Here is a 24,793-nt window from a genome sequence, read left to right on the forward strand (position 1 = left end):
CATTCAGGTGGGAAGAGACCCTCAGGATCACCAAGTCCCACTGACAACCCTACTCTACAAGGTTCACCCCTAAACCAGATCCCCAAGCACCACATCCAAACAGCCTTTAAACACATCCAGGGCTGGTGACTCAACCACCTCCCTGGGCAGCCTATTCCAATGCCTGATCATTCACATGCCTGCTGTGAATTTTTTTTTCCTAATGTCCAGTCTAAACCTACCCAGTCACAGCTAAGGGCCACTCCCTCTTGTTCTATCACTAATTACCTGTGAGAAGAGATCAGCACCAGCCTCTTCACAACATCCTTTCGGGTATCTGGAGAGAGCAATGAGGTCTCCCCTCAGCCTCCTCTTTTTCAAACTAACCATCCCCAGCTCCTTCAGTTTCTCCTCATAAGATTTATTCTCCAGGCCCTTCACAGCTTCCTTGCCCTCCTCTGCACTGGCTCCAGCACCTCCACATCTCTCCTGTATCTGAATACAAAACTCGAGGTATGGTCTCACCAGAGCTGAGTCCAAGGGGACATTCACCTGCCTGCTCCTGCTGCACAGCACTTCTAGTCCAAGCAAGGATGCCATTGGCTTTCTTGGCCACCTGGGCACACTGCTTGCTCATACTCAGTCAATTGTCAATTAGAACTCCCAGGTCCCTTTCTGACACACAGCTTTCCAGCCACACTGCCCCAAGCCTATAGTGTTGCTGGGGATTGTTGTGACCCAAGCACAGGACCTGGCACTTGGTCTTGTTGAAGCTCATCCCCTCACAACTCCTCAGTCTGAAGTGCATCAATCTTCAATTTCCCCTTATTCTTTAAAACAAAAAAACCCTTGGAGAATATCTGATGTCTCCAGTTTTTGTTGTGTGAGTGCTCTAGAATCTTCTTGATAAAGCAGTTTCTTCTGCTAAGTCAGTTCTGAATGGTACAACTGAAGAATCAATTCTCCCTGAAAAATTAAGGTTGACAAGCTGCACTGGCACATTCATGTCTAGAACATGCTGTCCACAAAGGACTTGGGAGTTAGGTTCTAGTTATAAGCAGATAGAGATTGAAGCCATTTACATAGTTTTTCAAGCATCCTCCCTTCATAATGGAATAGGACTTGGCTTTAGTATTTGTGGAAGAATGTGATGTTGATACTGAAACATCAGTGAGGGGGCATAAATATTTGTGTTAGACATCCTCTCAATGGTCAACTGAACCATAGAATCATAGGATGGCCTAGGTTGGAAGGGACATAAGAGATCATCTACTCCAGCCTCCCTGCCATGGGCAGGGATCCTCTCAACTAGCCTCAGCTGCTCAAGAATTCATCCAGCCTGGCTTTGAACATTCCCAGGGAGGAGGCATCCACAACCTCCCTGGGCAACCTATTCCAGAGTCCCACCACCCTTGTACTGAAGAATTTCTTCCTAACATCCAGTCTAAACCTACTGTGTCTCGGCATAAACACCACCCCTGTACTGAAGAACTTCTTCCTAAGACCCAGTCTAAACCCACTCTCCAGTTTAAAACCATTCCTCCTTGTCCTGTTGCTAGACATCCTTATGAAAAGTTACTCTCCATCCTTCTGTAGGATCCTTTCAGGTACTGGAATTCTGTTGCTGGTCATGGAGCAGTAATACAGAAGGGATTTGTATGCTTATAAAAGCCAATGACAATCAATTCTTTAACCTTGAGTCCCTCTGTATCAAACAGTAAGCTCTATGGCAGGTTTTCAGTCCATTTGCAAGACAACATACACATGTGAAAGGCAGAGCAGACTGAGGTAGTAAGAAAACCTAGCAAAAAATAAGTAGCTGAAGTGATCTACCCAAAACTACTGAAGCTGTTTGTGAAGTAGCACAGTGGGTGCTGTGTAGCATGCTGACTAACCCATCCTGTTGCCAAAACAATCCGAAGCAATGGCTTTAGAGCTGGGACTCTTGTCACTTGTTCTAGACAGTGACAAATGATCACGAAAGCTGTCCTGTCTGCAAGCCCTTTTCTACTTGCACAAGTCTATCTTTAATATCTCAATTGAAGGATGGAGAATTTACAACCTTCCTGAGCAACCTGCTCCAAAGTGTGACCCTTTTCTTTTGTTGGAGTGGAATTTCCTGTTTCAGTTTGTACTCACTGCATTTCATCCTGTCACTGGGGCACCCCTGAGAAGGGTCCGATTCCATGGCTTTAATACTCCCAGCATCAGATATTTGTGTCTGAGCTCTCCGAGAAGAGCAGTCCCAGATCACCCAGCTTCTTCCATCTGACAGATGCCCTGATACTTTGACCATCTTAGTGGCCTATGACAAGTTTTCCTCTGGTATGTGTGTGTCACTCTCATACTGGCACTCCCAGCACTGGACCCAGCAATCATGTATCTCACCAGGGCTGACAAGAGATGCACAATTGCCTCCCTTGACTTCCTGGTGATGTTCTGCTTGATAAAACTCAGGGTGCTGTTGGCCTTCTTTGTTCTGATTGCTGCCTCATGTTCAAATTGATACCCATCAGGACCCCCAAGATCTTTTGTGCAAAGCTACTTCTTAGTGGGATAGCCCCAGCATGCCCCAATGCATGAGGTTATTCCTCCTGTAGACAGGACTTGCCACCTTCTGTTGCTGAACTGAGTAAGGTTCCTGTCAGCCCATTTCTCCAGCCTGTTGAGCTCCTCCTGGACAGCATAGGAAAAATCATTCCAGCAATACTCCTGTGCCATTTCTGAAACTTTAAAGGGCTGATACTTCTTTGCACGCTCCTCATCTCCAAGACTGAAGATTACTGCTTCCATAAATGCCAGTCAATTCCAACAGCTACAGATCTAGAGTTCTTCAGATGAAAAGATTATGGCTTGGATGCTGAGATGGTATTAAGAAGCTTGTTTGTATAGTGTTCCAGTAATAGACTAGACTTTGTATTAGCTTTAACTGAACCAAAAATATTTATACATATATATTTATGATACTAATTAGATTAATAAGGATCTAATGTCAGAATATTCCAGCTTGATGGATCATGACATTTGAGCATGCTCTTGTGCAGCACAGCTAAGAGCAAGGCTGTAATGTGAAACGAAGCCACTGAAGTCTCAGGAACAGAGGGAGAAATCTGATGTTGAGTAATAACATGTTACCTAAGGGCTCTGTGCTGTTATGACATTTAAATGACTTATTTTTTGAGGGGGTGGAGGGAGGGATGACTGTGAGTTGTTTCTGACTCACACAACTGTTTTTTGATATAAAGACTTTGTAAAGACTATGGATGAAGTCTACATCCTTGGTGTAATCACACAGCACTACATGTACAGAAGACAACTGGGAGCTATGAAGAGACAGAAACAAGAATGTGGCTGGCACACTCCACACACAGACCCTCAGCACACACATAGCTCTGTGCTTCCCACCTAAAATAACAGCAATACCTCACGCTCCTGGCTAGTGCCCCCAGCAATGTTTTCTACTGCATGAACATGTCTTCCCCCAGCTCATAATGACTTTTTAATCTCTTGCAACTACCAGACCATGTTCGAAGTGCAAAAAAGTGTTTGGTAAGCTGGCCCCACCACACAATGTTGTTGAAGACCTTGGGATCAAATCTGTAATACAACCATGTTCCTTCTTGTTGTTTTACTTGTGTTTTCCTGCTTTTTCCCAAACATAGTGGGCCTTGAGGTGATGCAATTTCTAATCCAGTCCTTGAAACTGAAGCAGAAGGCACCTGAGCAGGTTAGAGCATGTGTCTGTGACACTTATAGGGTGATCTGCTGCTTAATATGCACCAGTGTATAGCAATGCCTTATGTAAAAACCATCGTGAAAACGTGTTTGAAAGACAAGGTGCAAGAATAAACCAACACCTGACATCAGTTTATGTATGGTATTTTAATACCAAATTAATACATTTCTCAAGTAAGAATTTATAAATTTGGCAATTTATAGAAAAAAATAAATCACAGCTTCACAAAAAGCTAACTTTCAACATTTTGTCCCCTCCCCCCAACACACAGTTTACAACAAACTTTATCTATGTTGGTAGAAAGTTAACAGTGGTGTGAAATTCTTAAAAAATATTTGCAACAGCAATTGAAAATAAAATAATGATTTTTTTTTTGTTTTTTACTCAGTGAAAAAGTAATAGGAATTGTGTTTGTCAGAAAAAGATAAGTCAGAAAAGCAGCAACAAATCCCTCTTCTACTTAACTGTGTGCTACCTTACCTCATTGGCAAAGGCAACACTTCAACATTAATCGTTCCCAGGTTCAGTACTTCATGTTTTTGGCAAGAAGTCATACTCAGAAGTGCAGTGTCTGAGATGTGTGCTGCCCTTACCCTATGTGCTCCAAAGGCTGCTGTTACTCCTGTTCCTTGGGGTAAAGTGGTACCACCAACAGCTTTGCATAAAGACAAAGAGTATAAAGATTGGATTTCTATGGGTTTGGGTCCATTTTTCACTCATTCTTCACCTCTCCAATACAAACTGGAAACCCCAGAAATTTTAGTAGTCACACCTCACATTTGAGTATTTACAGGAGATACAGGATTTAAAGATATTTATATTTTCACCTGTATAGAAAAAATCTCCTCTGTTTGATTTACATAAGCAACCAGAGGACGAAAAATGTTCCTTCTCTAACTTCTTAAAAGTCACATTTTCAAAGGTCATTGCACTTGAATAATAAAAAGGCAATTAATATGGATTTGATATTAAATATTGTACAGACCTGAACTTCTGTGCAATCCGTTGCTTCAGACACACACATTGAACAACTTTTTTTTTTTTAAACTAAGCCTACAAAGTTTAACAAGGAAAAACAAACTTTGTAGAGACAAAAATCTTTTAAGAACAAACACAGACAAAAACACCGCTCCCTTTAACTCCTAGTGCATTGAAACACAGCTTTGAAACTCTCCACCTTGTTCCCACATTGAACCCCACTATCTATACTGTTCTAATAACACAATACCAAACCACGTTTTCTGTGACCTAACCAATAAGGCTGTTATTTGTCATGTTGTTGGTACAAACAGGAAAGCTAAAGATTATTGTCTCACTCCTTTACTTATGGAGGACAAAAAGTTTCAAAGCAAAGGCAACACAGCGGTCACACACTTTGCCTGCAAAATTCCAGTGGCCTGTTTCAGTTGCTAACTTATTCTTCCAAACCAAGGTTTTGGGTTGTCCTAGCCTATTTTGTAACAACTTGCTGTTAAAAGTATGGACATGGAAACTGAAAAAGAAACGTTGGTCCCTGAGATATACTAAATGAGATCAAGAACTAAAGTACTGATATTTAATTTGGAGTGGACCCTCTTTAAGGAAAACTAAGTTAGCTTCAACTTTCAAAAATTTAACAAATAGTCAATAAAATATCCTTAAGCAGGATGACGAAATATATGCAGGATTAGCCAAGAAAAGTGCATTGTACAGAGTAGTTTCAAGAGTTACCAGTTGCTGAGGATCAAAAACCTGTCCTATCAAGAGTGCTCCGCATCAAATTTGTCTTTCCAAACTAACACAAAAGTACAACATGAAACATGGCCTTACCCAGAACATCTATTTACTCCTATCTCTAAAGGTATAGCTACAAGACTTAGCATCTTAAATACTTATAATGGGCAAACTGACTACTTAGGCCAGAAGCCAACCCAAACTTTGTAACTGACCATTTCAACAGTACTCTGTGGACCACAGCAGCAACCTCTTCATTGCCAAACCAGTAGCGATGTCTGTTGCTGATAACATTTCGAGCTAGTGTTTAAAAAGACTTGTACCATTGGAGGTGTTTCAGATTAGTGGTCACTACATTAAAACATCTTTGGCAATCACAGACATATGAAAGGTAATTCACAGGAGCTGGAAGAATCTCTGGATGTTTCCAAAGTTTTCTAGTGCATCGTTAACTGTCTGTAGTGTGTTGTATAAAGTACCAAGAGCCTGGAAAGGATGGCTAAATATCTGACACCACCTCAGGAATTGCAGGGTTTTCTTATAACAACTTTCTCAAACAAATCTAGGGCTGGGGCAACTTTAGAGGGTGATGTGAGATAGTCCAAGCAAACGCCTCCAGAGTGGTTGGAGTTGAGGGGGAAAGGAGGAGAGTAACGAAGGGCTGAAGTTTCAGTGTACCACTGGGAGGTAACTCAGGGACCGGCAACAGATGGATTCATGAATGGATTTAGTCACACAAGTAGTATAATCACTCTGGTGCTGGAATCTCTTCAGACAATAAAACAAAATGAAACAAAAACATTCAGCTGCATCCAGAGAGTCCACTAAGCAGTCTCATTTACCAGAACCTTAAATAAGAAAGAACATACATTAGTAACATAGAATTTACTCTAAAACATTAATAACACTCTATAACACAGCTGCGCCAGATGAGGAATTCAGTATAACTACCTTTGTTTTCAATTAATGCAATTATAAATTAGATGTATCTTACAACATCCAACACAAGTGTGCTGGATGTGCATATGCAGGAGAGAGAAGACCACACTATGAAGATGGGTAAATTTTTAACAAGTAGAAGAACTGAAGTACTCTAAGCTTATTTTTTTTCCTGAGCTCAGCTTTCAAAACTTCATGAAATACCATTGCAACTAACCTGCAGAACTGCAGAGTGATCCCTAAAGTAAAGGAGCATGCAGCTGGACAGTGACTGCCCCAACATGAGAAAACAGAAAGGAAAAATAGAATTTAAAAAACAACCCCAAGGGTCTCTAAGCAGGAAGAATATAGGATTGCTATCACTATTGATACCTTCCTCTGTGAGAATAAACTCAAAGAACTTTATACTCCAGATGTCATGTAAGGTCCTGTATATAGTCACTCCCCACTTGTGTATGACTTGAGAGGTGCCAATTTAAGCTCAAAATGGCATTTCTTTAACTTTGAGTCTAATAAAATGCATTATCATTTTCAGTTAACTCTCATCAACCAAAAATGTACAGCTACAGAATGCTGAAATCTCTGAAATGTCCCTTCCAAAAGCAGTGTGAAAAACTTAACAGACTCTTAGCATAAGGACTCCAGTTGCTACACACAATTTGCTTTAATAGTGAAATGACAGAAGATATTTCAGCCCTGGGAGAGAAAAATGAAAATCATAAAAGAAGGCACAAGTAATTAACCCCAATTTGATGAAATGATGAAATAACATAATGAAATATAGAATTGTTCTTCATAGTCAGTCATCAGGTGCTGCATGAAAAGACAGTCAGTTTAGCAGGTCTGTAAGTGGATTTTTGCCACGTAAGTGTTCTCTATTCTACCACAGCAGATTTTTAACTTCACATTTCAGTAGCTATAAAATCATGGCCCTGCCTCACAGAGACAAATTCAACAGCAGCACTGTTGCCATGCAAGACTTACTGCTGTTTCAGCACATGAAGGATGAATTCAATCCACAGCAGATTCAATCCTCAAACCTACTACACTGATGACTGCATTGAAGTTCTGAGCTTCATTAAAATTTAAAAGGTAACAAACTAATTAATGGAGTTCCTGAACAGAATTAGAAGGAAAGTCTGGTCAACTAATTCTGGCTTTTAAAAACAAAATGATACTTAGCAGAATAAATATCTGAGCCCTGCTGCAATCAGCAACACAAATTCCATACATTGTGTTCTACCTTAACACAGTTCAGGAAAACTACAACCTCTATATATCATCACTGATGCAATTTCTTTTTAGGAATTAATTCCTTTTAAAGTAAATGAGAGCTGGAAATTTCTTGCAACTTCTCCTGTCCCCAATCTTATCATGTAAATAATATACCAATATATAAAGTAATTATACTGGTATATACATTAACTGTGTCTATTTTTATAGTAGCAATAGTTACTGTTACCTGAAAACAAGGGTAAAAATGGGGTCTGAAGGCCAGAATGAATTAAGATGAATAAATTTTACACTTATGAGTCAGAAAGGCATTGACAAGCTTAGGGATGGGAGAAAAAGAATAATCTTTTTTTTTTTTATGAGTTCCAGCAGTGCAAGTGTAGATATTTCTATGCAGGTTAATGATTAGTTGATTTGGAAAAAGTGATAAACCCAGAATTTAAGTTGCTTATCTGCCCACTTAATGCTGATCTTTGGATTACTTTAGATATCCTCCATGCAGTGAAGAACCTGCCCTGGAATTAACATTCAGATTTCTTAGTTCAACTTGTTAAAAATTTACCCACATATTCACAGCTGGTTTTATTTTATTCTATTCTTCACAATCAAGATTGTGTTCATTCAGAGATACATTTCAGAGTTAGTAAATTAATGTCAATCCATTTGTTCAGTTTGATTTGGTTTTGCCTAGCACTTGTTTATTCTGATTTTAATTCTACAAGCTCAGACTCTCCCATGCAAGAAAAATGGTAATCAAATAGTTAATTCAGGCTGAATGGGTAGACAGAAAATGCAAACACATCATCACAGCAGCATGCAAGAATCCTTAACTGTCTGTTTAATCAACAACCCCTCCACCCATCTCACCAAACCAAAACCAAAACAAAGAAAGAGAACTACACAACCACCCTCAAAAAGCTTACTAAGCAGCAACTATGGTGATACTGTAAAGTATTTTCTTTGGAATGAAATTATGAAACAAGACAACAAAGAACAAATGACATCACCACAGAAACTTCTCTCTCTTGCCATAAGAATACCTTAATGAAATGGCTTACTTCTGGCACAAGTAACTAACAGTCATCCACACCAAGAACTTTCTTTTAAAATAAAACATACATTAATAGGCTGAAGATGCATCTTCATTGCATATGCACACAGTCCCTTTCTGCAGTTTTGCAGACAGGCCTTTAAGGGTCTCTTCTCTTTATGCTAAACGAATTCACCTATCCAGCAAGAGCACAGCACAAAAAGAGTATTCTATAGATTTAGTAGACAAAGATTTCTAACCATACAATAGAGGACCAGAAAAATGAAAGGCATGCATGAAGCCTTTCGTGGATAGAAGAAAAGTCTTCACCTTACTTAAACAAGACCCTCAAAATAATGTTTAGCATTATGAGAAGAAATGCAGGATAAAGGATGGAACCTTATTCTAACTGCAATGCACACTGTACTGCAGGCAATGCAAAACTCTGCTAGGCTGCTCCAGCCTATATCCCTTTTATAAACTGTGCACAGTCTGCAGAAGGTAGACAAAGGGAGAGGTCAAGGTTTCACATGCACTCACAACTACAAAATTACGGCACATGAGGATGAATTGGAGATGGCATTCACATGGTTCCCTTAGGTACCATATGGCTAATTCACACCCTCAAACACTCGTGTGCATGAACAACAAAAAGCATCAGTCATTTTTGCTAAAAAGAAACAGATGGAGTACAAAATAACCCAACACTTAAACTAGTGTAGACAGCTTTTAAAGTGATCTAGTTCAAGTAACAACTAACCTGAGGCGTACTTTGCTCCGATAAACATTATCATGCTACTCATAATAAAAAACCCCAAAGGCAGACTAGAGAAGATACTAGGGTCACCTGATGTCATCCAGGGGAGGGTGTTTCCAGTCAAGCAAATCAAAAAAGAAATATATATATATATATATAAATTGCAATATATTTGTTAAAAATCATTTGAACAGCAAAAAGTAAACAAAGGCAGTGACATTTGCAGAAGAAGTAAAAGAAATTATGCATAACCCCCACGGTAATTCAAAAAAAGACTCTGAATGTAAGAGTTCACGTCTGGATTTCACCATTAGCACTATCTAGGTTGAGCCCATTTCTAGCATTTTTCAATCTTAAATACTCCTAGTAGGCAGAAGACAAAGTTTCAAAGCAGCAACTAAGGAAAATAACATTTCTCCCTGCAGTGCTAAACCAGATAGTCACTGAGGGTAAGTTCTGATGAACACATCTGTTTTCATATGAGCTGAAGAACAAGATCTAGTTTTGTTTTCTGCAAGGCAGCATTTTCTATCCTTCAAAAGGAAATAATGATATCTAAGTGAGATACTCATCAAGCAGTTGGCATTTTAGAATACATAACAGACAGTTTAGATGTAAAGCTACTAAATCATAATGGACAATACTGAAGTAAATCTTGTTCCTCATGCTAAGTTACCTACTTTCTTTCCAAACAGTCTTGACAGAATTGTTTGCATAATCATGGTATTAAACAGAATACTTAACTGAACAGATAGGATGGTAAAAAGAAAAGTTTAGCTTTAGCTTTCAATAAAGAGAGTTCATGCAGCTTGAGGTCTGTAACTGTGGATTGTGAGGGGAGTTTACATTTTGAGGATTCTTTACCTAACACTTTTAATTCCAATAGTTTTTCTAGTAAAAGGGGAGTGGAAGTGAAGATAAAGTTCAAATGATGTGTTGAGGATGATTCAGGACTAAAAACTTATCCTGACATAGTGCTGAAATATAAATTTTAGATCATAGAAGACTGCAGGTTTTTATTCAAACATGGCAGATGAAAAAGCCCTCTACTTCAAAAGCAAGATCTTGCTCTCAGCCCTTCAAAAGCGTTTGTATATTCTCTGTGTGTGAACAATAGGTCTATGCAATCCTTCACTTTATGATAACTTCTTGCTCTTAGCCCTTGTGGCTGAACAATTTTGATGTGGCTATCAATCCCTTCTTCCTACACAGCCAACAATAAAGCAAAAAAAGACATAGCAAGAAAAACAATAGGATGAAACTTTTTTCCTTGGCAACATGAAATGTTAATATAAGAAAGTTTATGAAGTCACTGCACTGTCTTAGAACCTCTTTTCTAGGTAAGATTTTTTTTCTTTTGTAAACCAATGCTATTCTGCAAAGCCTGCAGTTAGTCTTGACTTCATGTCCTCTGCTTTTAGAGCCCTACAAGATACTGCTTGTGCCCTCCTTTCAGGAGGAAGACCTACGTGTCTATTTTCCTGCTTTATCTCCACAACAGTTTTCAAAACTGATGCTATTCTGCAAAGCCTGCAGTTAGTTTTGACTTCATGTCCTCTGCTTTTAGAGCCCTACAAGATACTGCTTGTGCCCTCCTTTCAGGAGGAAGACCTACATGTCTATTTTCCTGCTTTATCTCCACAACAGTTTTCAAAACTGATGCTATTCTGCAAAGCCTGCAGTTAGTCTTGACTTCATGTCCTCTGCTTTTAGAGCCCTAAAAAATACTGCTTGTGCCCTCCTTTCAAGAGGAAGACTTACTTGTCTATTTTCCTGCTTTGTTTCCACAACAGTTTTCAGTAATAATTTAAAGATCACTGGAACAGGCCAGAGAAGGTATTTGCAGAAAAGGTCACTGAACTCAACATTAACTACCTAGGCTCAGTGGCTAATTAATAACACCCGACCTGCATTAATTTCTGATTTACCATTTGAAGAACCTTCAGAGGTCTCCCAGCCCATAGATTTCATCACAGCTTTCTTCCATCTGGCATAGCGAAACTCACTTTCTGAAATGGAGAAATCAACAAACAGAAAAACCTCTCAATGAGAATACAATTACAACTACAAGTATTTTAGAAGCAAAGACTCCAATATCAGCTTGCCACTTTTCTTGTACAGTATAGTTTGTCTGCCCATGACAAGTACTATAAAATGCATCTGGAAAAAAACCCCCACAAACTACTAGACAAAAAACCCAAATCAAAATAAAATAGCCAAATCCCTCCCAGTTATGCACAGTAAGGAGAAACAAACCTTAAAAGCAAAATTTTTTGCATGTTCATCAACAAGATTTACAAGTAGGACAAAATAAAGCAGTTGTTATTCATGTAGAAGCCGTTCTGTGTTGAAAATGCTGTCTTGAAGCAGGGATTATAGCACTAATGATAATCAAAATGGTAAGACAAAACTCTGTACCAAAAATTAAGAAATGCGAAGACAAAAATGCATTTGTCTCTCACATGGATTAATTATGACAAGTCCATTTCTAGAAGCACTTAGGAACTGATGAAAACAACTTAGCTAAAGAACCCCTAACAACTAGTGTAAGCTTTTAAATCCAAAAGAAGTCTCCCCAAACCAGTCAGTTTGTCCTTTCTACATCTGTGAAAACTCACAAATGCACAGGAGCTTGAGAAGACATCTTTCCAGTAAAAACCTTTTGAGGTTTCTTTAATTATACTTTCTATAAATCAAAAGCTATTAACTCTTAATGCCCAGGGCCAAGTTTCTTTCAAAAATAAGAAATAAAAAATTCTAACACATTCCTCTGTGGCGTTTTGTTATTTTAATCACTTCTTACTAGTTAATAATTGGACAAAATTAACCAAGTGAAATGCACTTTTCTCTAAAACAAACAGTGCAAAGGTGATCTTCAATATTTGTAAGGATATTTATACATATATATAGCTGGTTTTGTATCAGTATGTTAGTCTGCAACAAAGAAAAAAGAATCTTGATCTGTTGGACATAAACCACGAAGTTTCAACTTGTTAGATAATATGAGAGCTTTACCCTCTGGGTTGATCTGTGGTTCAAATCGTTCACATGTCACTGCTGTCAAATCTCCAGGATTCAGACTCCAAATTCCAACTCCTTCTGCAGCTCCTGCTGCCATAGCAGCTCCTAGAGCTGTTGTTTCAGGCATTGATGGCTTTACTGAGGTAAATCAGAGAAGGCCATGATGATTTTTAACAAAAGTCACCTTGATGGCATCAGAAGTAAAGATTTATACATGTATCTAGAAATCTCTATTTTCTACACCGCTATGTGCTTCCTTTAAGTTCACCAACTGCAGAACTCATTTTATCGTCATTGACATTGTTATGAGGTTAACTTCAGCAACAAGTTGTTCAAGTGTTTGAAATATCAAGGATCACTACTTTCTTCAAGACTGAATCATGCAATTGCCAATTTTCATAGCAATGACAGGGTTAGTGAACTCAACCTTCAGTCTCCTTACAGTACTCCTTCTCTCCTCAAAGCAGTGATCACTGGATAACTTATCAGTCTTGTTCCCGTGCCCTAGATATTGTGTTATCAAAAGCATTTATACTTAGAAAAGGCATGTTCAAGGAGGCTAAATACCTGTACTTACTATCTTGTTTGCCTTATAGACATTATAGAAGACCATCCCACTCCCAAATGTCAAAGGTAAATCTGTTCCCTTAACTCTAGAACTGCCTGCTAACTATGTATCTGCACTGATAGCATGAGCCTTTACTTATTATTAAAGGCAAGCTCTAGTATCTCAAGAGTTACAAACTTACCACTGAAGTGTCTCACATATATGCATAAAAGGCAACACAATATTTCTCAAAACAATTTTCTAGAGGCTGCATGTGAGGCTAGATTACTATATTTATATAGCAAACTGTAAGTCTTCAGTACAGATGGAGATGTGCAATATCTTGGCATTACTCAGTAGACACATTGCATCCTTAGGAATGATAACATATAGCTTACAGTAGTCAGCAACTTGAGATCTACTGCAGGTGTTAAAATGTGTCTTCAGAAAGACGCATCTTTTTCACTGGTACTGAAATGCCCCAGGTTTCAATTAAGGTCTTTAAAGAGCTTTAGCATATTGGAACACATCCTTCAAAAGCTACAATCCTCTTTTCATTATTCTAGGGGACTTCTGTGCCATATGATCCTTTCTAAAATGAATTCTAACAGCAATGCTAAAACTGCTGTTAGATCAGTAGTATTTCCTTTTGTCTCAGAGAGGAACAGCTCCATTTGGGCTTGTATTTCATGTTATATATGCCAAGAAAAATGGCTGCAAGATTCCCCCCACTTTTGTTGTAACCTCCATTCCCTTCTTCATTGCTGCTGTGGGAGGAAATGGAATGGACATGTTTTGTGGGTCTTCTGTTACACTGTAAATGAAATAAAACTTTGTGCAGGCAAAGGAAACAGAAAAAAGGGTATTTGCTATTCACTGAAATGCAAGAGCAAAATGTGAACAATGGAGGTGTAAAGTCCTGATTTATCTCTGAGCAAGACTCTGAGGGCCAGCTGTTGCAGTAGAGTGTTAATTTCATAGAATCATAAGAATTGTCCAGGTTGGAAGAGACCTCAAGGATCATCTAGTTCCAACTCCCTGCCATGGGCAGGGACACTTTCCACTAGATCAGGTTGCCCAGAGCCACATCCAACCTGGCCTTAAAAACTTCCAGGGATGAGGCTTCCATCACCTCTTTGGGTAACCTGTTTCAGTGTCTTACCACCCTTATGGTGAAGAATTTCTTCCTGACTTCTAATCTAAATCTCCCCTCCAGCTTGGATCTGTTGCCCCTAGTCCTATCACTACCCAACACCCTAAAAAGTCCCTCACCAGCTTTACTGTAGGCACCCTTCAGATACTGGAAGGCCACAATAACGTCTCCTTAGAACCTTCTCTTCTCCAAACTGAACAACCCCTGCTCTGGCAGCCTGTCTTCATAGGAGAGGAGCTCCAGCCCTCTGATCATCATCATCACGGCCCTTCTCTGGACACATTCTAGCATGTCCGTATCTTTCTTTTAAAATTGTTAGATGCTTAGAAATTGGTACAACAAAGTTCAATGCCATCATAGATAGTGCAGTAGCATTTCAACCCAAGAAATATCAGTGAAAAAAGAAACTAAAAACTAGATGAAAAATCTAAAAACTTTTTCTATACAAAACCACCCCAACATTCTCAAGCAGTAGAAAAAGACCAGCAATAACAACAGAGCATGGCATCCAATTTGCCCTCATTAGGGCAAACTATAATCAGCCATTACAAACCAATGCTGCTTTCAGCTTTAAACAAAACAGCAGTTGTAAAGTCATCTTACCTACTGGAATACAGAGAATGTCTGATTGGAGTTGCATGAGGACTTTGTTATTGGTCATTCCCCCGTCTACTTGTAGCTGATTTAGTGGTATCCCACAGTCCTTGTTTATGGCATCTAAAAGCTTAAGTAAGAACAATATATGTTAAGATTTAATTGCAGAGAAATCCATGATGCCCTTTGTAAACTAATGATAATTCACCATTAAAGAACTGAAAAATGCAAATGTTTTGAACAGGCAACCTGGAATACACTTCAAGAGAAGCTGCTGAATGTTGAACTGTTCTGAAAGAGCAATTGTGAATTTTACATCACACAAGGCAAGGCTTCAAATATAAACTGTCAGTGCAATATTTTGTAAACTCATGTTTCCTTCTTTTTTGCACAGAGGACAGCTGAAAATGAATGAAAATTGTTAAAGTGTTCACAAAAGATAATTAACAAAAAATAGAGCATTTAATTCACTGATACCTAGAGATATGTTTTTTTCAGAGGGTTTCCCTGAAAATCATAGACTCATGGAATGGTCTGGGAAGGGACATCAAAGGTCATCTAGTGCAACCCCCTCTGCGGTAAGCAGTGGCATCCTCAGCTTTAAATAGCAAAGCAACACAGACCATGAAAAAGACACACTCTGTGCTGTTTCGTAGTTCACAAAGCCATCAGTTATGCCAATTCTTACCAGGAAAAGTCAACACGTTTAAAAAAAAAATAAAAAAATGTTTGGCTTGTAAGGTAGTAAAAACCATACAGAAAGATGAAAAGATTCTACCTGTTCCCAGCAAGTAAGTCAGCAAGGTCCCTTTTCCAAAAAACATCTTTCAAGCAATTAAATGAATTACCACATGATAAATAATGGTTAATAGAAGGTAAAAGGCCAGTTGTCATGGTGGCAACATCTGTCCATGGGCCTGCACTGCTCAGTGCACTAGAAATAACCTGGGAAAGAGAATCCATAGCAGAGCAACAAAGTTTGCTGGCAGTACTAAGCTAGTACTGCTCTCCACCATTTGCTTCCTTCACATGTATCATTTTAAGTTGGTCTGTGCTGACTTCACTTGCCTTTTTTAGCAGTGAGAACTTCAGCAACACCTCTTAATCTCATCTTTGCACACATACAGTGCTGGAGGTTCTGGCTTTGTTTACCACTGTGCAAGACCATGTTGGATAATACTATGCACTCAGCAGAGATTAAAAAAATAAAGAATGCTAGAAATCAGGAAAGGATGAAGGAACAAAACAAATCAAGATCATGCTACTGGTATTTCTAATGTACTGAGGTTGGATGAAGGTATCTAAGAGTCTATGTTTTCTCTAATGAAAGCACTGTACAGTTCCTGGAATTTAAAAATGGATTGATTTTCCATGATGCCTCCTGGAAAGATAAACATGACAAGAGTCATCTGCCTGCACAAGGAATGAGCTTTCTGAGTAACAAGGAACAGAGATTTGGGATTGAATGGTACCGTAAACCAAGCAAAAACTCCAATGAACATGAAATGTGAGGGTTTTCCTGCAGCATACAAAAGACTTCAATTTCAACTGGATTTAAAAAGAAAGAACTTTGTTTCTGACAAAACAGAAAAAATGTGTCTTTTAAATATGTACATATGTTCTACCTGTGTCACCAGGAATTAATCTGTTAATTTAAGTGTGTCCAGAGACCTGATTGCATACTCCTCTCACTGTGCTACAAAGACAGTGAGTAAAGTACAGGGAAGTAATAGATTTGATCAAAACAGTTAACTTTACCCTCACTCAGTCTGAGAGCTTTATTCTTCTCCTTCCTACTCCAGCCACATGCCCTGTCTCTCATTCTGACATTTACTATACTTCTCTGCAAGGCAGCTGAGGCCACTAATCCAGCAGAAAACCAGCCCAGCAAAAAGAGGGATAATTTTCTGCTGGAAAGTTCATTGGGCTGTCACATGAGAGGGAATGGATGGGAAGAGAGACAAGGAAAGAGAGACACAAACAACCAACTAGACTATCAGCTTAGTTTCCTGTAATTTTAACCTGACTTCTATTACCAGAATCACTGATATATGCCACTTCCAAGCTCCTTTACAACTTTTTAAAGACTCAGAGACCAACAGCTTCCAAAGCAGATGTCTGGGTGACATTTCTGGCAGGTCTTTTGCCATACGAGCATTCTTCACCCTCTGTCACTACAGAAACAGCAAGCTGTTTTCCTCCTTTCACATGGTTTTATCTGGGTGTTATTTTAAAACTCAGTATGTTTACACAGGAGCAGTTTTAAAACACGCTATCAAATTCAAGTCTGAGACTGCTGTCCTTTGGGTTATAGGGACTTCATTTTCTCCTGTATTTCTATGGAACACAGGGAATGTAAATTGATAGTTGATTTTGATACAAAGATTTCAATGCTCTGAACATACTGTTATCAACCCCCTTGATTTGGTTGGAGAATTCATTTCTTCTGTGAGAATGCAGGGTTGCTCTTGCAGAACGTCAGCTAAGGCAACAGAAGATGTGATGGGCATGAAGTGAACCCAGATTTCACTTGGTGTGTTTGCTGCTGTCTTGCTTAAACTCTTTTTTGTCCTTGCATACCAGAAGCAACATAAGCTATCTCCACCACAGCAGACAATACTGATTCTTTCAAGACTCTGGGATGCATCTCATCAGGTCCCATAGACTCGTTCAGGTTCAGGTTCCTTAGGTGGTCACAAATCTGGTCTTAACATGGGAGGGACTTTGCTGTCCTTATGCCCACTTTGCAGTTTTTTAACTTGTAAGGTGCTGGGAAAGAGGTTGCCAGTGAAGAATTAGTTTAAAAGGTTTTTGAGAAACTTAGCCTTTTCCTCATCTGTTGTTACTAGCTCACCATTCTTGTTCATCAGAGGGGGTATATTTACTTTATCCTTCCTTTTTTCATTGTACATTGATGTACCTGGAGAAGCCCTTCTTGTTATTCTTTGCATCCCTGGCTGAGTTCAGCTCTAACTGTGCCCTGGCCTTCCTGACCTCATCCCTACACAATCAGGCAGCATCTCTATACTCTTCCCAGGATACCTGTCCCTGCTTCCACTGCCTGTGCAGCTCTTTCTTGCCTTTTAGCTTGACCAGCAGCAGGTCTCAACTCAGCCATAGTGTTCTCTTCCCTTCCTTGCTAGACTTCTTACACCTGGGAATCGAGATCTCTTGCATTCTATGGAACATGTCCTCAAAGATCTGCCAGCTCTGTTCTGCTCCCTTGTTGCTGGAAATTGTTTCCCAGGAGGTCCTACTGACTAACTTCCTGAAGAGTGGGAAGTTTGCTTTCTGAAATTCAGGGTCCTGACTGTGCTTCTGGACTGATTTGTGTCCCTTAGTTGTGTGAATTCCACCAGTGGATGAACATCGCAGTCTAGGCTGCCTCCCGTCTTGACGTCCCTGATGAGCTCACCTGCACTGGTGACCAACAGATCCAGTATTGCATCTCTTCAGGTAGGGCTATGTATTTCTTGTCTCAAGAAGTTATTGCCAAGGCATTCCAGGAGCCTCCTGGATTGCCTGCATCTCACTGTGTTATTTGTCCAGCAAGTGTTGGGGTGGTTGATGACCCCCAGCAGAAAGAGAGCCTTTGAATGTGAAGCCTCCTTGTAGCTGGAGAAGAAATGCTTCATCAACAGGCTCCTCTTGACTGGAGACCTGTAGCAGACTCTGACCAGAAGGCTCTAAATACTACCCAGAAGCTTTTGACCTGCTTATGGCTATTCTTTAAGGACATCTCTTCACATTCAATCCAATTCTTAACACAGAGGGCAACATCTCTGCCCCTCTTCCCCATCCCCTCCCTTCCATCCACTATGATCCCCCGGTCCTTTTCCCCTTCACTGCTCTCATCACACCTGGGACCATTTAAATAACCTGCTGCGGCTGCAGCTCTACCTGTGCCTCGTCTGCCTCTCTCTCAAGATCAGCAAGCTGGGTGCAGGGGGTTGCTCTGCTCACCACGTGTAACCCAGCTTCGAGGATAAAAACCAAGACCCTGTTCACCTATTTCTGCTGCTGTACCAAGCTGCCGCGGGCGGGGTTTGGCTCCAGGGGCTGATTTTTGAGGCTGGTCTCTGCAATCTGACCCTACGATCAGTTCAGAGGGTGTTTAAAGAGCCTGCTGAGGCTGTGGCTCTGCTCACTCCTCACCTGCCTCTCTTGCCAGATCAGCTGGCTTGGCAAGGGGGCTTGATCCGCTCACCACGTGTAACCAAGCTTCGGGAACAAAGAGACCCCATCCACCAGTCTCTGCTGCTCTGCCCAGCTGCTGCGGGGACAGGTTGGCTCTGGAGCCTGATCTCAGAGGCTGGTGTCTGTAATCTCCTATATTCAGGCAACTTCTTAGAGCACCAGCCTTGTTACTTCAATGTCTCTGTTCTGCTGCTCAAAACACTTCCAAAGTACATTCACCTTATTTTAAGCGATGATAAAAAAGCAGCATTGCCACCCCAAAATAATGCATGACCCAACCAAATCATTGCAGCTAAGCCCATAGGAACAATTTTTCAACATTAGCACCACAGAAAGAGAAGAGTAATATCCAAGTACAATATAAAGCATATGATTAATCTTCATTAAATCTTTTCAACCCTCCCTCTTTCTGAAGAGCTGCAGCCCCTGTTAGCATACAAATTTACAATTAATTTAGGTCCAATTTGCCTTTACCTCTCGTGTTTGAAAGCAGACTGCTTCTAGTGCAGCAAAGGCGATGTGGTTTTTATTTGTAAACTGAGTAAGGCCACAGATGATACTGTTGGAGAGAAAAAAAACAGTTAGGAGGTATTTTTTTTACACTGTTACTTCACACCTCAGCCTTCTAACTCAAAGCTCATTCAGTTCCACTGTATGAGGACTGATTTTTAATATTTAAAAGATTGTTTCTCTTTGATAGATTCTCTCATCTCTGTTTTCCTGGCAGATATGCATTCACTGTCCAATCAATACAACTGCCAAAATTTTAAAATTTTATTGCCAGTCTGCATGCAGATAGGTTCACACTCAGAGAGAGACAACCAAATTTTTATCTTCCTTTAACAAGAGGAAATGTATCATTAAGGCTGATTTTTCTTTTAAAAAAATAATATAATCACTAAAATCTTGATAAATTTTCTAGTGCTTTCAGTTCTTAAGGAAAAGCCCAGCTAGGTCGGTACTGTGTTCTAAGTGCCTCAAATTGTTTTCAATATGTTCTATTCAGTAGCTGCTTTTGCACCTTCACAGAGATTTATTGATATGGTAATTATGCTACATCTAACCACGAGTAAGCTGAATTCTGTCAGTGTACTATGAACTGTGGAGCAAATAATCATCCTTTTATTCTATTTCAACATCTGAGGATGTGGTGTACTACACAGAAATGTACATATGGTGCTGGATAAATGCAAGTTCAAAGATATTAGAGGACATTTTCAGTTGTTGCCATTCCAAAGATCACTTTTAACGTTCACAAAGTAAAGCACTGTGATCTTAAAAAATGTAAAAACATTTAACACAAAGATTTTTTTTCTTTCTTACATATGAAGAACATCTAACTTCTAAAGATGTAATTACTTAAAACATTAGGAACTAGATATTCCTTAATATTTATTTTCTCACTTTAGGAAAGTCATTTCATATTCAAATGTGTTATGCTTCTGTGATGTCCATGTTGTGATTCCAGCAACAGTAGCCAAGCTCACAACAGGAGGAAAGACAAATAGAAGGTTATTGTTTGAACAAGCAGTTCTAACTAGTATCAGCTAGTTAAGCCATAACAACCAGGAAAGGGATTGGAAGGAGAGGAGAAAGGGGTGTTCAACAAACTGGAAAGAAAGCTGGACTTAAGGGAAGAGGAAGGGAGAAGGGAAGAGGAATAAATTAGCCTGTATCATTTGAGACAGTGAAAGCAGCAGCCATGAGTAACTGAGTTTAAAAAAACCTCATCAGCACTAAACTCTTCACTTTCACTTCTGTTGTCTGACAGCTTGCATGTGTGCTGACCTCCTCTTTCTGTTTAGCAAGAAGAAAATCCTTTCAGAATTAGAAATGTCTGAACAAAAAAAACCCCGCTGGTCCTGTTACTGGCAAGAACAAGACAACTATATTGTACTTGTCCTGCAAAACACACAATCTAACCCAGAAGTTTTTCCTGTTCCTTGCTTCCTTTTTTTTTTTTTTTCTTGGGTTTCAGAGAGAGGAGAGAGCAGTTGAGCTAGCTAATCCTTCTTCTTCCAGTAGCAGTTGCTGTTTTGAACAGATTAAGTACAGAAGAGAAACACAGTGGTTGCTTGAAGATACCACACATCAGAGGCACATCAAAGGACATACTTGGAAGAACCAGTGAAAATATTTGCAAACTCATTAAATCTCCCTGCAAATAGAGTGTTTAGTCAGATCCTTACCCCCTTGCACTGGGTTCCCAGTATGGTGCATACAGTCCTGAAAATGCTGGCACAAAGTAGCAGCCATAAGAGGTCCCTGCTTCCGCGGCCAGTTTTTCTAATGCACACAGAGAAAGAGTCTTCACTTAGCTCTTCACAACTGTACTAAAACTTAAACACGACACTTAAAGGTCTTATGATTTAAATAAGGAAAATCTTCAGAATACATTAGGTAGCTACAAAAAGAAACCAAGCCACATGCAATGATCTGTAGCACTCTGCTCCTCATTAATTACTTGTCCATTTGCAATAATATAAATGGAATGTGGGCCATAGAGAGGTGTGGGAAATGTAAAATGAAAAATCAAACCCAAAACACCAAATCATGTACTCAGCATTCTGATCTAGATTCTTTAAGGTTTTCAAGTGGTATCCTGTGGGTAAAGAATGCAAGCTTTAAAGCAGTCCAAAAGGTCACACTTGACTTGCATTCAAGTCCAGGCAAGCAAGTAAAATGGGATCAAGACCAAAGGGAGTTGAGAACTAAATTCCCATTAAATTCAAATGGATTTAGAGATCTAGATTCTCACCTTACACATATAATCACAAGGCCAGCTACAAGGAAATCTGAAGGATTTTTTAATGTCTGAGTAATGACTTTGTATATCTCAACTAATATTAAAATATTTGTAATTTAAAAAATTATATTAAAATACCTAAAACTGCAAAAGAAATAATGTGCAGCTTCTTCATATAATAAAAAACTGCATAGTAGGTGTTTTTTTTCAGCTTCTGTAAATTTCTTATTTTCATTAATGAGAGAAGTACAGCAATAGAGAAAAGAAGTAGGAAAACTTATTTAAAAAATCTTTTTAAAATGGTAGCTTCATACAGCTCTACTTAGGAAAAGAGTGAAGGGAGAAACAGGGACATATTCAGGGAAACATAAAGAAATGATGGAGTCCCACATGACTTTAAAATCACTGAAAGGATTAAAGGTCTTGAAACCCAAACCATCCAGAGGTTTGGTCAAACTTGTAAAGCCAAGAGGTACTATAGTGTTTCAACAGCTAGCTAATTCATGTGGCTGTACTTTATACTTTTCTCTAGGACTTGCACAGCTTTCTTACAGAAAAATAGACTGATGTTTTAAGTTTTTGCTTAATCTTCGAAGTTTTATGTAAAATTTGAATTCTATTTTTTCCACTTTTGAATAAGGTGTCAAATCATTAAAAATACATAATGAATTGCTTTTTAATCCTAAATCTCATTAAATCAGTCAGTTCCAAACTGCTACACTTGCATGCTTCCAATATTTTTCTCCTTTTTCAAAGTTTGGTATATTCTTAGTTTTTAAAATGTCACACACCAGCTTGTTTCGTTTCAAACAAAACTGAGAACATCAGCTACCCAAATGCTAAAGGATTACTGTATTCTTAGCCAAAATAGATTACCATCCTCCACAATTCCTTCAAGGGGCATCTTTGCAAACTGAGTTCCTTAACCCTATGGATATGGAACATTCCACATAAACCACTGCATATGTAGATCATATTGACGAAAGGATGAATATTTAAGTTTAGGATCAAATATGCTCTGGCTTCTGTCATAGAGACGTAAATAATCTTGACTCTGGAAAATTCAGTATTCTAGGAAACCAGGGAATGCACTCTAAGTTTAGTATCTTCCTAACAAACCTGACAAAGGTTTTCGAAGACTGTATTGATACAGTGTATGAAATACATGTATCAATACATAGTGATTTAATGGATGCAACCCAGATTGTTCAAGCACAGCAAAACACATGCATCTTTCATCTTCTCTTTACTTGAATATGTTGAACTTTCATTCAACATTGAAGTCATCAAGACACTGGAAAAGAAAACAAAACACTGAACAGCTCCCAATGGTGAATACTTACCAATTTCCTGTGAAGTCTTGAGAATACCTAGATTGTCCCTCAGCCAGCGAATAACAGCACCAGCTATTGCCACAGATCCCTGAAGGAAACAGAGTCACAGTGGCATTAGGATTTTGGTAGCTTTGTGCTCCTTTATACAAGACCGGAAAAGAGGGGTTTCTGAAGCCTCCAATTGCAAGCTTACAGTTACAGCTTAAAGCACTTCCAGAATGCTCACAAACCAAAGTACAAATTTCTTGGCAGGTGAGGACTGCTGTGTAAAAATGGCAGCCTTTTACAAAGGCTCCATGTAGAAAACAGGTATATTGCATGACTTTTTCTGGGTAGAGGGTGTTACCATGACATTTCCTAAGCAGTGGTCTTGTCTCTCTAACTTAGGTCTTCTGCTGAATACAGAATTATGAAGTTTGGTAGCCTCAGCCTTCTTTTTCTGATAAATTAAGACTTTCATGGCTTTGATTTAAAATATAAAACCCGATTATGTCTAGAGTCTAAATTAAAATCTTCAGACAGACAAAAGAATTTTGGCACTTCCATCTGCCAGCCAAATTGCTCTCCTGCCTCAACAAATGGCCCTGAATGGCTCGCTCCATCGTATCATAGATGAATGGCATGACTTCCACCTCAGCCCAAAGTCCAAAAGGAATTCTTTACAAGTCAGTGTCAAGTCTACTAGACTAAGCTTCAAACAAAACAGGAGCAGCATTGTGTTTTCATTCAAAACCATTGCCAAGGAGAAGCAGGGATGTTTTCTAACCAGCTAACTATTACAGTAGCAAGATACGGGTTTGGTTAAAAGAAAAGGCTAAATCCACATTTCTTGTCTCTCTGAAAAGTGCCTTAACCACAATGCATGGTAGATGCTGCTCGAATGGATACAGGAGAAAGGCCCATTAACATCTTCTGGTGAAGCCATTTCTTCAATATCATTAAAGAGTTAGAGATGTCCTGATCTAGTTGGAAGTGTCTCTGCTGACTGCAGGGAGGTTAGACAAGATAATCTTTGAGGGTCCCTTCCTACCTGATGCATTCTATGACTCTATGACTCTACCTGGAAGAAGCAAAGCACGCATGCATGCGTTAGAGCATGCAGAAATACAAATTACTCTCAAGATAGCTCCAGTTCTTGCTTGAAGAACATAGATTAAAAATAAACCTCTCACACATGCACAAAATGAACCCCCCAAAGTTTGTCAGAACATGGCCAATACCAGATCAACTTTCCTTAAGGAAGGAAAAGGAAAAGAGCAGAGCCTTCCACATCCTATTAAAGTACTGTAAGCTACAAACTATTCTCACAGTATATAAAATACTGCATGTTGTATTTTCCTGTTCCACATGGAAAACACAGGCTCTTTAGCAGCTCAAAAGCAGCAGAGAATTCACTATGCATATTTTAAGAATAACTATTAGATCAAGTCTGCTAACCAACGTGATCTAAGAATAATCAATCATTCTGTTATTCCCAACAAAGCTTTGGTGCCAAATAGGTGCTCAGCTGATCTGGGCTTCAGAAGAAGAGATTTTAAAAAATGAACTCAGGAGTTAAAAGCAAAAATTAATTTTTCTTCAGAATTTGTATGTTCTTAGAGCTGTATGGAGAACCCCCCTCTTTTCTAACCCAAATTTTAGAATAAGTGTTTTGGGTTTATTTATTAATAACATTTACTAAAGATTTGATAAACTGTGTAACAGAAAAAATGTTTCAGCATTTTAGCATCATGATCTAAAAATATAACTGATATAATATAGAAATATTTTTATCAGATTACATGATAAAGATTGGAGATAAGGATAACCAAAAC

At 39.1% G+C, this 24,793-nt stretch overlaps 1 protein-coding gene across 2 annotated transcripts in view; it reads right to left on the bottom strand.

Moving 5' to 3' along the window:
* Positions 1–9,385: 9,385 nt before the first annotated feature.
* GK (glycerol kinase) overlaps positions 9,386–24,793 on the bottom strand; it is a 33,189-nt gene continuing 17,781 nt past the window's right edge. For both annotated transcript variants that reach the window (XM_054384020.1, XM_054384028.1), the window contains 7 exons: positions 22,989–23,067; positions 21,089–21,185; positions 19,374–19,458; positions 14,712–14,832; positions 12,403–12,546; positions 11,316–11,396; positions 9,386–9,477 (listed from right to left, as the gene is read on the bottom strand). In XM_054384020.1, coding sequence (XP_054239995.1) covers positions 9,386–9,477; positions 11,316–11,396; positions 12,403–12,546; positions 14,712–14,832; positions 19,374–19,458; positions 21,089–21,185; positions 22,989–23,067 — 699 coding nt within the window. The remainder of the gene's footprint in view (positions 9,478–11,315; positions 11,397–12,402; positions 12,547–14,711; positions 14,833–19,373; positions 19,459–21,088; positions 21,186–22,988; positions 23,068–24,793) is intronic.

Source organism: Indicator indicator, chromosome 1 (genome assembly GCF_027791375.1).
Source record: "Indicator indicator isolate 239-I01 chromosome 1, UM_Iind_1.1, whole genome shotgun sequence".
NCBI lineage: Eukaryota > Metazoa > Chordata > Aves > Piciformes > Indicatoridae > Indicator > Indicator indicator.